Source organism: Cuculus canorus, chromosome Z (assembly GCF_017976375.1).
Source record: "Cuculus canorus isolate bCucCan1 chromosome Z, bCucCan1.pri, whole genome shotgun sequence".
NCBI classification, from domain to species: Eukaryota; Metazoa; Chordata; class Aves; order Cuculiformes; family Cuculidae; genus Cuculus; species Cuculus canorus.
The window spans coordinates 40,361,184-40,376,878 of record NC_071441.1 but is presented as its reverse complement, the minus strand read 5'-3'; the positions used below and the strand labels follow the sequence as shown (position 1 = coordinate 40,376,878).

The window sequence follows — 15,695 nt, the reverse complement described above, 5'->3', positions numbered from 1 at the left end:
AAGTAACTTCTTTGCAGAGAAAATCCAACTGTTCCATGCACTGCACAGCATAGGATGTTCTTGTAGGCGCAGTTGAATGGCTATGGAAGGAATTCCTGTTGAATGTAAATAAATCATTATTTTGCAGGATTTCTGTTGTTGGCTATAGCAGTCTCAACAGTCCTTAAGATTCTGTTCTGAGTTTTCCTATGTTTGCTGACTTTGTACATGTGATCCAACCAGTAATGAAAAAATTACACCATTGGTGTTGATGAGACATGTGTGTATACTGTGCAGTTTGGGTTCCAGAAGGTTGTCAGAAGCTCAAGTGCTGATGTAGTTACGCTGTTTTTCAAAAACCAAGCTAAAACCTGCAAATTTCTGAAATTATACTGTTTTCACAGTGCACAAATGTTTATGTTCCTGGATTTGTGGTGATTCTCAGCCATTACTTTAACAGGAATGCAGCACTTTAGGCTATGTCCACGTGTAAAAGCACTTTAGTTGCTGTTCTTTTCTTCATAGAAGAAGAAACAGTCTCTACTGGACAACTCTCTTGGTTTATGTAAACAAGAAAGATTACTCACTCACTTTCCTCTGCTAGGAGTTGGACAAGTGTCGAAAGCAGCTTTCAACAACTTCCATAGTTCTTCATGTACAAAAAGTAAACTATGGTTTACCATTGCTACATGTGTGCAGCAGACATTGCTGAGCTAATTGCAGATAGTTGCTACAAGTTTATCCTATTGTTCAGTGCAGGTTCCACAGATGATGGGTGCTCTGAAAGACACTGATGATTTCTCCGAAAGATCCAAGAGTGGTTTTGTTTCCAGCTCTTCTGCTGCACCGTGCTGCCAGGCAATGTTTACTGCTGCTCTAATCCTGATATACTTTCTATGTTCTCTTACTCGTCTCTGATGATATCATTATAAAGAAGATGGGAAAGAATATTCTGAGACATTTTATATCCCTATTATTAGAGAAAGAATTACCTGTTGTACCTTTGGCATCTTGCATCTTGGTTGCCAGCCTGACAGATAAGGATAGGCAGATGGAGCGAAGGCAAAATAACCATGAACTCTTCTTCACTGTCATTGTGGTTGCCTATTGAAGGGAAATGGTTGGGGACAATTCAAGAGCAAGGAGGGTGTTTCCGGGGGTTTGTATGTGGTGCTATTTTGGTACCTATTACCTGCCTGCTGTCCTTTAGTATGCTTGTTAATGCTCATTGTGGTAGTTGACTTGAAAGTAAGCAAGGGCCCTGGCAGTAGCAGCAGGCATATCTACTTCTGTTTCTTCCCTGCTATATGTGGTCGTAGAGCCCCTATAAGCTGCCTTCTTCAGTAGAAGCTCTGTTGACTCAATCTAGCATCTCCGTCACCTTTCTTACTTTCTCCTACAAGTTCACTTAGTTTGCATGTCTTTTGTGCAAGGTGTTTATGCAACTTTTCATGAACAGGAAAAAGTCATCTGGGAAACTACTGCATATGTGTGAGATTTCATATTGTGTCTTCCTGCAAACTATGCAACTGGGTCACTTGATGCAGCGGGCAGTGAGTGCCAGTAGATGTGACAAGGATTTTCATAAACCTTCCTCAGAGAATCTGCAGAGAAGCTCCTTGGAGCTCAAACTGTGTGTTGTCATAGTGATTTGAGTTAAGTGATCCAAACAACGTTCCTGAAAGGGCAACTCTGAATTTCTAGTTTGGTGAGTTATTATTTGTTCCCTGAGAAACTTCCTCTAATTAGTCTAGAGCTAACTGGCTCTTACACCTCGGGACATGGGAGTTAAATCTGGAAATGACAGATTGGAACTTGCCTGAGTCTTGCATACACCCGTAACTTCTGCCTTGCATTGGCAGTCCTACAAAGCATGTGTCTGTGGCGCTGTGCTTAGGAAGGAGCTGCTCCCCCTACCATCTGTCCCTGCTCGACAAAGTATCCAGTACCTATTTTGGTGCTGCCTGTGGATATTAAAGTTGCCTACTTGAAGTGCCATGAGGAATCATCCACAGGGGGAAACCATGCTGATGAGCTGCCCTTACTGTAAGGTCATTAAAGCATCTCTTCTTCCTCCTTACTTCAGCACCCATGTAAGTTTCTAGCCTTTCTTGCTGCAGAGTAGCATTGATTGCACCGCTCATTTTCCAAGGAGATAGAAAGCCATTTGAAAAATGAACCCCTGGGAGATGTGACCTTGTAACCATTCTACAGTGAAAAATGCACATTTGTATCATCTTAAACATTGATGTTATGAATTTTCTCTGCTGGTTCCATTAGCTATTTGCTGTTTAGCTGTTCCTGTACTGTATAGAAAAAAATATCTTTTTCCTACCCATTTTCCTGTACATAGAATTGTTCTTCCAATGATTTGTGCCACATCTGCATCATGAATTCTCTTGTAAATTAGATGGTGCCTCTTGCATTCCGTTATGGTTTTGATTCTCACTACTGTTTGTCATACGACTTGCATTAGGTTCAGATCTGCGTCTTCCTCTTCTGCCTTGCATACCACATGTCTACTCTGTGAAGTTTTGGATGGCATATACACTGCCATCCCTGTCTCCAGATTTTTACTTTTCTATACTACTCTTGTTTTAAACATTTTGCTTTATTATTGTTTATGATTAGACATATAGCATGCCTTCCCAGGACTAATATTAAAGAAAGGCTTACGCACTGAAAGTAATTTAAAATACATCATAGTATCTTACTTCAGAAGACTGAGCAGACAGTTACTTTTGGCAGTGTGTGTTTACAGTGGGCACATTTTTGCTTTGAAGCAACTGTATGTTTTCTTCACTTTTTAAAATGCATTCTCTTTTGATTTGTAAGGTTACGTGTGAGGGGCTTTTTGTTGTATTGTTTTAATGATTGTGTCTAATTACCTAATTTTGAAAAGGCTTCTGGGAAAAGACAAATGTTTAACTCATGCAATGCCAGTATTTTTAGTAGACTATGCTGACCTGTGTCTCTGATCTAGCCTAAAGCTCTCTTGCATTAATGCTTATCTTCATGATGACTTTGGATTATACTGGAGGCTTAAGTGTGAACTAAATTAGATTTGTGGTTTTACCAGCAATGCAGTTGTCTGTTAATACTCCATAACAAAAGTTCGACAAATAATTTTGGAGTACATAGGCTTAAATGTTCCATGTCACCTTCAGTTTTTACACCATGAGTGGGTTGTGAGTGTAATTTGCCTCACTGAAACACAACTGAAATGTAAAGACGGTCTACGAGTTTGCTCATGAATTGTTCTAGAGATGTTTTAACATTGATTCCTTGTCTTAATATTCTTTTCTCTGCCTTAATAACAATGTTTTCCTTTTACTTGCAGAAAGCCACTACTCCTGTGATAAGTGGAATTGTTCAAGATGAGTTTTTTGTGAGTTTGAAGATGAGCACCTACCTAGTAGCCTTTGTTGTTGCAGACTTGAAAAATATCAGTAGGGAAACTAATGGAAGTCTGGTATGTTTGTTGCACTTTAAGTTCTCCTTCACCCCTTCCAAGCCAACAAGCCAAAACAAAACCGAAAAAATCCCCAAACCAACAAGCAAGCTGTTTTTATTTATTTTCTCACCTTTCTCATGTTCATCATAGGTAGGAGACAAAAGTCGTATGCTATAGGTGGGACTGACTTCTTTTCTTGATATAGCCACTTCAACGTGAATAGAGGGAGATTGTAACCTCTCAGGTTTTGAGAGCTTCTTACATCGCGTCTAATGTGGCCATACCTAAGATAGGGGAATTGATGAACTCTGCCGATTATTATTTCTTGAGATAATTTCTTGCACGTGTTACTAGTGTTATCATAGTGGTAGCCTAAACTTATAAATTAATTGGGGTATGTAGATAGGTTCACTTAGTACTACACACTCATGAGGGAGTAAAAAGGGAAATGGACCAATTTCTGTTCTAGTAAACCCTTCTTGAACGCCTTCGTTAAAGCTGTCAGTCTTGAATTGCTCTTGCATACAGATTGGTTAATTGGATTGTCTGTAATTTGACTAGTGAATAATGTCTGGTAAAAAAATCAACTGGTTGACAGCTCCATAACTTGTATTTGTAACTTAAATGTGTACTCTCAAAGCAGTGTCCTATCTGTTTCGAGAATGTTTCCCAGCTCCTCTTCTACTTCCAAAGCTTTGTTAGCTATATGTTTCAAAATCTTTTCTCTGTTTGGACTAGGTATCAGTCTATGCTGTACCGCAGCATTTAAACCAAGTTGGGTATGCCCTAAACACAGCAGTGAAACTTCTGGAATTTTATCAAAAGTATTTTTTAATAAACTACCCTCTTGAAAAATTAGGTAAGTTCTTTTGAACTTTTTTTTTAAAACAGAAGAAAAGCCCTCATCAATTCTTAGAAATGCAGGGGAACTTTTGTTCTGAAAAAGTGTGCTTAAATAAAGATAGTATAAAGCATCTGTGAAATAAAATTCCCCCAGAATTATCTTAAAAAATTATTAAATGCTTGACTGAGTATTAAGGGATTCCAATGCCGAATTTTTTTTGTGAGCTGTTGACACTGGATTGGTTATACTTCTGTGAGACATCAAAGAAGTATTTAGGTGTAAATTCAACATGATGTCCATTAGTAAGAAGATAAGAATTCTTAGTCTGTGAACTATGTTCACCAGTGCAAAATTTGCAGCCTGACTTCTCTGCACATATTAGCTTGATTGGAAAAATGATGAAATACAGTCTTCTCTTTTAAGTAGGGGAAGCCCCATTTCCTCATTACTTGTATGCATGCAAGCTCTGTGGCAGTGTTTGTCTGTGTAGGAGTACTGCTGACAAAACATGGCTATAAATCTACAGGGCTTCTGTAATTGAGATGTGGAGCAGATGTCCACACCACAGGATTTAAATAATGAGGTTTTCAGGGATTATGTAACAGAATAAGTAGAGTTGAAATACAGAATTGCTTTAATTAGCAGTTTTCAAAAGCTTCTTCCATATCTTTTCTAGATCTGGTGGCAATCCCTGATTTTCAGTCTGGTGCAATGGAAAACTGGGGCTTGATCACCTTCCGAGAAAAAGCCCTGTTGTTTGACAGCAATACTTCTTCAGCAAGGGATAAAAAGTTAATAACTGCAGTGATAGCACATGAGCTTGCCCATCAGGTACTAGGCTGGAGAGATCATTAATGTTTGTTCTTTCTTTCTTTTTTCTCTAAAATGGAACTCTGTCCTTAAATTGACCCCTGCTCACTGCAACTAGGTTGTGCATTGTAACTATTCAGAATATCAGTGAGTATGTTTTCTGCAGTACAACAGTGAGTGCAACTCTGTCGTGATGTACTTAGAGAGCTGTTAATGCAAAAGCATTACTGTGGTTTTGACTGAGCCACAAGACAAAGCTGGGGTTGGATGTTACTGTACTCATTTGATTTTATTTCTGAATAATAATGACATTTTTTCGTCTTTCACAGTGGTTTGGCAATCTAGTAACTATGGAATGGTGGAACGATCTCTGGCTGAATGAGGGATTTGCCACTTTCATGGAGTACTTTGCCATGGAGGAAATTTTTCCAGAATTACATTCAGTAAGTACTTTCTGTAAGTACACCTACCAGACCAGATCTTCGCAAAGATCTGTTTTTTAGTGCTGGTCATAAAGAATTGATACTTATGAACTTACACTGAAATTCGCTTTGGACATCATTGATATGACAGTATGTCTCCCCTGCTTTGGCACTTTCATTGTACTGGAAGTGGTTTGGAGTCAGGGCAGCTTTGGGGAGGGTACGTTGGTTTTGTTGTTTTATTTTTTTATTTTGCTAGTAGTATTCTCTGCAAAATACCAGATGTCAAAAGATGCAGGTTTCTATATATCAAATTTAAATCTTTTTACAAAAAGTCCAGGTGTGTTGTTGACCAAGTTAGTCTGTCTCTACTTTTCTTATTACACTTTGAAGCACCAGAGCTTTAAGTTACTAAATATGCCTGGAGCAACTTCTTGTCTTTCCATGGTTTTGTTACTTTCTTGTGTCTGAATCAGTTTGGGATTCACAGAGCAGGGGACTTCTTATAAGGATGTCATATGGTCCCACCCTCTGGATTCTGATAGCATTGAGTTACACTAATGGCACTAAGCACTGCTCCCACAGGCATTTCTATTTATGCATATGACTGCAGGGTAGAATCTTTTTGGTGTAATAACCTAGCGATCATTTAGAAACTCACGCAGGTACTAAGTGACCTAGCTCCTCAGACTCTGCGAAAAATGAAGGATTCAAACTTGATCTTTCCTCTCCAAGGAAGGAATACCAGCTACTGCTGTATAGCATCCCTGTCACTGAATACAAGCAGAGAAACAAAGATTAGTGGAACTAATAGGAGGGGACAGTGGAGAGACAAATATATTTCCAAAACTATTTATGTGGTTTGCATTAGTCATGGGATTAAAAACCTGACATGTAATGACTGTTTCCTGTTTGCTGGATAGTGTTCTCAGCATTCTGAACATGTGAGTTTTGAGTTCTTAATTCACCGTTGTTACTGCAAATGAAACTTTGGTTGCTAACATTGTTCATTAGAATTATTTCTTGGAGCTGGGTATTTAAAAGTTTTTAATTTGGCCTAACTTGGTTATTGAGTTTGCTGGCCATTGATAGTATGTTTGTGTAGCTTGTTGGGTGCATGTGTGGTGAGGAAAGGACACAAAACTAATCTAATGTTTTAGCAAGGACACAGCTAACACTTGTATACTTCAGTCTGAAAGGTACCTGACAAGATGCCTTCATTAACATCTAATTTAACCACTTGATGGTGCCGAAATGTGTTTTGGTAAATATAAAAAAAAGGAAAAAAAATCACTCTGAGCTTCTGCATTGAAGAATAATAGCTTTAAAATTATAAACTTTAAAGGTTTTCAAGGGTATGTTTATCATATGGTACACAGGTTGTACCTTTTTTCTTTCTTTGTTTTTGTAACACTAGTGTATAGAGGAAACTGTATAGAGAATAGATGTTTGTTCAAGTCTTAATGAAATTAAATGGACAAATACCAGTACAGTCAGCTTTTCAGTATTTGTGGCTGTCTTATTTGAGTAACAATATATTATGTTCAGATATCTTTATTCTGGAAGAGACTTTGGTGCTAGGATTACTAGGTTACATTCACAAAAACCATCACTGTTGTGAATAATTTCCCCAGATTTCATCCTTTAATATTTAAGCATACTAAAGAAGTCATGCTTCTATATTCCCTTCTTCCAGTGAAATGGCATATGCTTATTTAGTAGGTACATTTGCAGTGCCAATGATGCATTTGAGGCAGGAACTTAAGGATTTGGATCATGATGTAAACTCAAGAGTGAGACTCTGCTGCTAAAATGTGACAAGGAAAGAGTAGATTTTACAAATGCTACACTTAAAATTCTTCAGTTGCCTCCATTGGTAGGAAGGCAAGCAGTGGTATGTTAGACCAATGGAAGATCAAAGTAGAGACAACTTTTGCTGTTTTGCCTACTGTATCTGTTCTAGCTTCTCAAACACTTAGAAATGTTTCTCTTCTAGGACGAAGATTTCCTTAATTTAATTTTCAAGGCTATGATAAAGGATTCCTTGAATTCTTCACATCCGGTCTCTTCTGCTGTTCAGTCTTCAGAGCAAATTGAAGAAATGTTTGATGCACTTTCTTATATCAAGGTAACTTTAAAAGTATTTGGAAAGCGATATTAGCTTTTAAAAACATGAATGTGGAATCATGAGTAAGTAGGCATGTATTGACACTTTTAGGGGCTATTTTATACTTAGCACAAACAATGCAGGATCTCTCATTAGTGTTTCTGAGCATATACGTATGTTTTAATTAGGAAAAGAATGTGTATGTGTGTTTATGGCCTTACTTGACATCCTTCTGCTTGGTGCATGTTTTAGCACAAAGTGCAATACTCCTGCAAATGCAAGAGGGAACCCAGTAGGTGAAACAAAATACCCAGTTAGACATCTTTTCTTTTTCTGATAGAAGACTGTAACAAGTGCTTAAAAAAAGAGCAACAACAAGGCACTTATTGAAGCAGTCGCTCCTTTTATAGTCTCACTATTTTTAAAAAATGTTATTTTAGAGACTTCCTGAGCTGGAGGCTTGCATCTGGAATGTAAAATTATTTCACTGCATATGCTGATTGCCTGCAAGTTGATTATATCTAATGTCTAGTGAGGGTTGTGTATGAGGTTTATCTTTTTAAAGCTTCACAACGCATCACTTGTAAATGCATGAGAGAGCAAATATGTGTATTTGCCACATTTTTACTCACGTTGTCTCCAGTTTTAGATACCCTGTCCCGTGATTTTTGATAGTATTTGAGGAAAGCCTTGTATGTCTTTTGCATTAGCAGCCATTTTTGTTCGTCAGTGTCTGTGTATTCTTGTACTTTCATCTAATAAGAAACTATGGGGACAGCTAGAGCTTACTATAAAACAATTGAATGTTTTATCTTTCTTTGCTTAGTTAATGTAGTTCCCACAGCTGTCTTGGTTTGCATCTTCTGATTTCTTTTTGCAAGTCTCAACTGGTCAGCATGTGTTTTCTGGCATCCTTGGGTAGTCTGAGATGCCAAATAGACCTACAATAGTGATGTGCTTATGTTTGTTTTGGTCTGTTTTCCAAACTACAAGGAGACAGATGCGTGATTTTCAGCTTCCGTTGGTTGTGAATGGGTTTGATTGCTTCCCCTAAGCTGTATATCAAAAGGCATGCCTGTTTCATTGTTCAGAGTTTCTGTTTTAACACCCATTTTTGTAAGCTTCTGGAAGCTATGCATCATATATGATCATGTCTGTAGCCAGCTAACATCAGAGATAGTGATTCTGTCACTCATTGCCTGATCAAAAATCTATGCAATTTTACTGGAAATATTCCATAAGTGATCGGGCTGGAATTTCAGTTAATTAGTAAAGCATTACGTTTTGAGAATTTCTTTATTATTTTATTGCTACTAATAAGAATGTGCACCTTCTGAAAAGAAGAAATGTGGCAACCTACATCTTTGTGTTTAGGAGGCAACCAAAATAGGTTTTGCCCTTACATTGTCTGAAACAGGATTTTCTGGGCTGCTTTCTGTGTTTCAGGTGCTTTCATTGCATAGCTCTTCATTCATGCTTCCAGTCTTCATATTCCATTACTCCTGGCCCTACATCTTAGCTAACAATTTAGCAGTTTTTGCAATTTGAGTTGGAAGACAGTTGCAATGTGTCCCTAATCAGATAAGGAGGGGGTTGTTATTGAATTGTACAACTTTATTTTATTCTACTACCAACTGACACAGATTACTAGGTGACTTATGCATTTAGCCTGCATTTAGGTTGTTCTGCAGACTCTCAGTAAATCTAACACTTAAGAGTGGGACAGAAGTCCACTTGCAACAACGGAGTGTTTGGAAGGATATGACTATAAAAAAACAAAGTAGTAGAGCTCCAATTTAAGTGTGGAAGAGTCCAAGAGAGGAAATTATTACCATATTATTAAAAACTGTAGTAAGACTAACTCCTAAAATTTCATGAAAAATTAGATTAACCAGGCAGTGTTCAGTTTCAGGCAAGATCTTACTTAAATTCAGAAACTTGAGTTTAGAGTGTGTAAGAAACATACATGCTTTCATTAAAATCTTCCTTTTATTTTTTCTTGATCCTTTCTCAGTACTAGTACCAAGAAATATAAAGTGCACCTTTAAACATTCCACGGTCTATGTCTGCTGATCTGCATTCAGTTTTGTAGTATGTGAGTCTTTGGGCAATTTATTCAGTAGTGGCTTGACATGCAAGCATCACTATGGAAAGAAAATTACTTTCACCTATGTTTAAAAAAAGCAAAAGACAACACATTTCTGTCAATGGATTCATGGCCACTTTGATGCTAGAGCTACTTGGTTACTGCCTTTTTTTGCAAGAAACGGCTGTATTTAAATGCTGTCAAAATTCAGTTGTGCTTCTACAGTCAGTTCTAGCCTACTAAGTGTGTCTAATCTTTTTCCTGTAGTCTTAGTTTTTTTATATAATCACGAATCACCTGACTGTTAAACACTGTCTCACAAGTGGAGTTCTGTACCATACCGAACAGTATTGCTAGTGATTAAGGACAGCCAGCTGAGACTTACCAGTAACGAGGCAATATTTTTGAGATTATGTTAACCAGGGGAAAATGTCAAGCTATAATAGCGAGTCTTTTAACTATATTTTGAGCCTTTGAAATATTAAGAAGTATTTTTTCCAAAGCAACTAGGAAAAAAATTCAAGCTGTATTAGCCTTTTTTGTAACTATATTTGGACTTCATGAAATATTAAAAGCTATTCTTTTCAAGGTAACTGAGTGTTAAGGAAATTATTCAAATGATATCATTTGGGATAAAACCTGCCAGCTTCTGAAGTATTCTTCTTTTGTGAAAGAACTATAATATGGATGTGCTTCCACAACTTCTGTAACTTTCATTTACCAATTCTTTTTCTTTCTTTCTAAAGGGGGCTTCACTTCTTATGATGCTGAAGCACTATCTCACTAAGGATGTTTTCCAAGCTGGTATTGAGGTGTACTTGCATAATCACAAGTATGGATCTGCCAACAGTGATGACTTCTGGGATAGCATGAATGAGGTATCCATCTTAAATATGCTATTCTTGCTTTTTTACTTCTCTAGATGTTACAAATTTTGACTTATTTCCTTGTTTATGAAAGAAATAAGGTAATGCAGTAAGTCTCTGAAGTATATGTGAAGTTCTCTCGCAGAAACTCAGTTCTAGGCAGGATACTATTATAACTTAGAATCATAGCATCACTAGGTTGGAAAACACCTTTGAGATCATCGAGACCAACTGTACCTGTCCACTGCTAAATCATATCCCTAATACTTCATGTACCTGTCTTTTAAATACCTCCAGGGGTGGTGACATGATCACCTCCTTGGACAGCCTGTTCCAGGGCCTGATGACCCTTTCAGTGAAGAAATTCTTCCTAATGCCCAAACTGAACCTCCCCTGGCACAACTTGAGGCCATTCCCTCTCACCCTATCACCTGTCACTTGGGTGAAGAGACCAACAGCCACCTCTCTACAACCTCCTTTCAAATAGTTGTAGACAGCGATAAGTTCTTCCCTCAGCCTCCTCTTCTGAAGACTAAACAACCCCAGTTGCCTCAGTCGCTCCTGATAAGACTTGTGCTCCAGCCCTTTCACCAGCTTCGTTGCTGACATGCTCTAGAGCCTCAACATCCTTCTTGTACTGAGGCGTCCAAAACTGAAGACAATATTCAAGGTGCAGCTTCACCAGTGCAGAGTACAGGGGCAGAATCACTTCCCTGGACCTGCTGGCCATGCTGTTTTTGATATAAGCCAAGATGCTCTTGGCCTTCTTGGCCACTGCTGGCTCATGTTCAGTCGGCTGTCAGCCAGCACCCCCAGGTCCTTCTCTGCCCAGCAGCTTTCCAGCCACTCTTCCTCAAGCCTGTAGCGTTGCATGGGATTGTTGTGTCCCAAGTGCAGGACCCAGCACTTGGCCTTGTTAAACCTCAACCTGCTGATCTCAGCCCATCGATCCAGCCTGTTCAGATCCCTTTGTAGAGCCTTCCTGCCCTCAAACAGATCAACACTTCCTCCCAGCTTAGTGTCATCTGCGAGCTCACTAAGGGTATGTTCAATCCTGATCTTCAATAAAGGTATTGAACAGAACTGGACCCAGCACTGAGCCCTGGGGAACATCACATTTCTAGGGTGTGAGAAGCATCATCCTCATTGAGGTTTGGTTCCACTTGCAGAGCTTTATATCTATTGTTCAAGGGAACCTGGGAGGCTGAGGTTGTCACAGGGGACACACACCTGCTGCACTGGGCAGAAGCCTGCTGCCATTCTCCTCCATCTCCTGAATTTATCTCCTCAGCTGAATGGAGAGGTGGATTCTTCTATTGCACGAGGCATATCTGCCTGTTGGGACTGAGACAGGGAGCATAGGGTATTGCTCCCTGTCACGCTCCCTGATGGTCCTCAGCGTGCTCACCTCGTCCCTGAGTTCTGTCACTGACTGGAGGAGTTCCTCCACCCAAGCACAACTCCCACAGGAGAATTCCTCACTGGTGTCCGATACCAGTGCAAGATGGGGGCTCACCCTACAGCCCTGCATCTGAGTGGCAGCATGAACCCACTGGGGCTCTGTCTGGGAGGCCGCAGCAGTCACAGATGGTGCAGAGCTTGGAGAGGCCTTAGTTTTCTGCTGAGTGGACACAACGGTTCCCTAGTCCTTCTGGTCAAGCTCCAGTGCCCTCCCTGTGTGAACTGCCCATGCAAACTGTCACACCTTGATTTTCTGACATGCCCCACACCTGTTTGCCTGCTCTTGTTCGCATGCTCCAGTCAGTGATGCTCCCTAGGGGCTGTTTAAATCTTCTGCAGGTTCTTCCAGAAATGCCTCCCCTATGTCAGCCGCCACATGGCAGGTGCCGCTTCAGGAGTCAGGAGTCTCCTGCTTCTAGCTCCCTCTTGGGCATCCCTCATTCCACAGAGCAACTTAGAGCGCCTTTTTGCTATGATCTAGGCACAGAACTTAACCATCCCTGCTGCTAATCCTGAACAATTAACATTAATTTAACTTAATGTTTAGTTTTGGTTCTTGGCATCAACCTCATTATATTTGAACTTCTGCACAACTAGAGCTGTAAATTTGTGTGTTTAGTCATTCATAGCCATTAGTTTGCCAGCTACTGATGGATTATTACTGATATGAGGCTGTGACTCTCTTATGACAGAGAACTCTTCTGGTTTGTACGGTGGTTTTTATAGTGCAAAACAGGCTTTTCTCTCCTCAGACTCTGCAAAATGGAGCCTCCTGACCATTCTCCTGACCATATCTTCAGTCATACACAGATAGGAAACATGCCAGAGGGAGACAGTAGCATCCGTGTAGAGCGGCTAGGGAAACCACGCAGATATCTCACATTTATTTAATGTGAGGGCTTTACTGTTACTGTGTGCAGGGTTTAACTATTACTAAAGCGTGGGAAAAGAGTAATTTTCAAAAGTTTGGATTTCTTCTTTAGTCTGTCTTACTGGCTCAGAGAATAACTTTTTTTGTTTGTTCGTGGGGCAGTTTTTCTACAAATTCAGCAGACATCTTTCTCCAGTCGTTTGGAACCTCAGTCATCGTATTTTAAGTTTCAGGTTAACAGCTCCCTGCATTAGTATTGTTAAGTGAACCATGTCTAATGAACAGTAACATCTAATGTCAGAACTCAATCTGTTTTTCCTGTTTTAACGAGAAACAGTTCTTTCTATTTAGTACTAATTTAACAACTGCCGAAGTCTTTCTGACATCAGGTATTTAACAGCATTATCTGCCAGAAGTTGCCCACTTTGTGGAGAAACACACCAGCTGGTTTTTAGATGTTTTCTGATGCTGCTTACAATGTTTGCCTTTTCCTCTGTGTCCATTTCTGGCTGCACCTCTTTTTGTGCCTGAGTCTTTGGTTTTATTGAGTTTGGGATTTCTTTGCATGTAAGTGTTAATGCTGTTAATTTTTTTTGTTTTCAGATAGCCTGCAATTTTTTATACTTTTGTATTCCCTTTTTCCAAAGATAACAAATTTTCTGTACTATTTTCTTTCCACTGATTTTCATTTATTGCCTATCTGAATTTACCAAAATGTACTGTCTGTGTGTCAATTTTCTTCTGTTTCAGTATTCTTTTTGTCCTAACATTTTTCTTCTGGTATCTTGAATTCCCTGTTCATTTTGCTTTCTGATGGTCTTCTGTCGTCAGATTCTCAGCCAGGCTGTGTTGGTCAACAGTCAAATCTTAAAAGAGCTGCATTTCTGGTTAGTTTCTCTGACCTTGGTATCAAAAATTCGTCCATTCTATGAACTTGATGGAAAGTCTTTGATCAGTAGTATTTCACCCTAGTAGGTGTCTGAATAATTAAAATTATAAGAACTAGATGAATCTGAGTAGCTCACACATAATATTGTGTATCTACCTGATCTTTGAGTTGACTGATACCATTATTAGTGCCCTTGCACTCCAGACAGTGCCCAAATCTGCTAAACATTTCTTTCAAAGTTCTGTCTTCATAATAGAAGAAGCTGTATTTCTGTTTAGACTTCTTGATTTTTCTCCATTTTCGGTGTGAACTTTTTCACTGGGTCTTCCTTATGACAATTAAATCATTAGTATTATCATGTATTTAGGTCTTTGTGTTCTTGTGAGTCATTTTCCATGTGTATGGTAACAGTAAAAACAGATCTGTGATATTCAACAAATTGACTGTTTTTACTTTTGCCTCCACTAGTTATGTCTAGGCTGAATGTGTTTGAAAATTCCCAGTGTAAAAATGGACTTTTCTTTGATCGAGAATGTTTACTGTCCACACAGCAAAATGCACAATAATTTTTTAAGTCTTTAACCTTCTCTGTGGAAACTGACAACCATAGTTGGAGTGAAGATGAGAAAACTGCATGTGAATTAAATGGAAAATCTGTAAAAGAAAAAGAAAGCAGAACTTTTTTATACCTTTCCTAGAGGGAAGAAGGGTGATGAAGTTTCTGTGCATTGCTTTCATTGGAGTTGGGAGCTGTTGTTAAAAGATATGCCAATAAAATAAAGTAATGTCAATAAAACTTTTGCTGTGATGAAACTATGAACCTATAATTTCCAATAAATTGGTTTAATTTCGGGTGATCGAGGAGGGTTGTGTTTTGGAATAGAATTACTTCAATGGAGCAAATTTGAAATTTACTCCTGTCTCTGCACAGATTAGGCAGAACTCTTTCTGCCGGTCTTCAGATGGGTCACAGTCTTAGCACTGAAAGACTGAGATGTGAAACAGGGAAGTTGGCAAGTTGCAAGTATTACACTTGATTAGTCTCCTGATCTCTTAACGTTCCTCTCATCTTGGCTTTGGTTTTTTTTTGGTTTGGTGTTTTATGTCTGGCTGGCATTGATCTTACAGATTTCTTGTTGGTTTCAAAGTGTAACAGAAGGAAAGGAAAACAGTGGCACAAGAAAGTGAGAGCATGCATTCAGCACATCTTGGGCAATTTATGAAGGGATTACATCATGTAGCATTGTAGTAGCAATGATGGCTGTAGTAACAGGATGGAGGAAGAGCATTTAGCCAAATGTGGTTTTTGGGAGTATGTAAAAAGTAAAAAAATTGTAGATTTCAAATTCTATACAACTTTATAAATTTCTGACAGAGAATTGCTTTCCTGGAATGGAAGTATATGATCATTCTCTCCACAAATAATACAGTATTTTCCCATGAGCGTAAACAGTACATGTTATTGTTGACTTGAACAGAGAACAGTGGGCAGTAAGTTGGTGATGGGATAAATGGGTGAAAGACACAGTATGGGTTGGTAAAAGTTATGTGTAACTTGAATAATGATGTAATTTCCATGTGCTCCTGATGGTTGAATATAAAACGTATTTTTCATAAGTTAGGGGACATATTGTCTTTTTCAGGTTGGATGGTCATCTCTGCTAATAAAGAGTCAGTGATATGTAGACTTTATAAAGTACTTATCCCTCAGTGGGGATGTTGTAGTACAAACAGTTCTTCCTGAAAGATTAGAAGAGGTTGGAGGTTAAGCTATGTAAAGGCTGGTAAGTAGGAGGGGAAAGGGAAAGTTGGGAACAAAAAAAGAGAGGCTACTTAATATAAAGGATATGTTGCTCCTGTACAAACTTTCATATTTTAATTCAATTTCTAATATTCATTTCAGAAT

The 15,695-nt window shown here is 38.8% G+C and overlaps 1 protein-coding gene across 2 annotated transcripts in view; it reads left to right on the top strand.

Annotated features, from left to right (window-relative positions):
• Positions 1-15,695, top strand: part of LNPEP (leucyl and cystinyl aminopeptidase) — a 54,334-nt gene that overhangs the window by 23,335 nt on the left and 15,304 nt on the right. For both annotated transcript variants that reach the window (XM_054053768.1, XM_054053769.1), the window contains 6 exons: positions 3,320-3,451; positions 4,172-4,292; positions 4,954-5,108; positions 5,417-5,530; positions 7,506-7,637; positions 10,449-10,580. In XM_054053768.1, the coding sequence (XP_053909743.1) occupies positions 3,320-3,451; positions 4,172-4,292; positions 4,954-5,108; positions 5,417-5,530; positions 7,506-7,637; positions 10,449-10,580 (786 nt within the window). The remainder of the gene's footprint in view (positions 1-3,319; positions 3,452-4,171; positions 4,293-4,953; positions 5,109-5,416; positions 5,531-7,505; positions 7,638-10,448; positions 10,581-15,695) is intronic.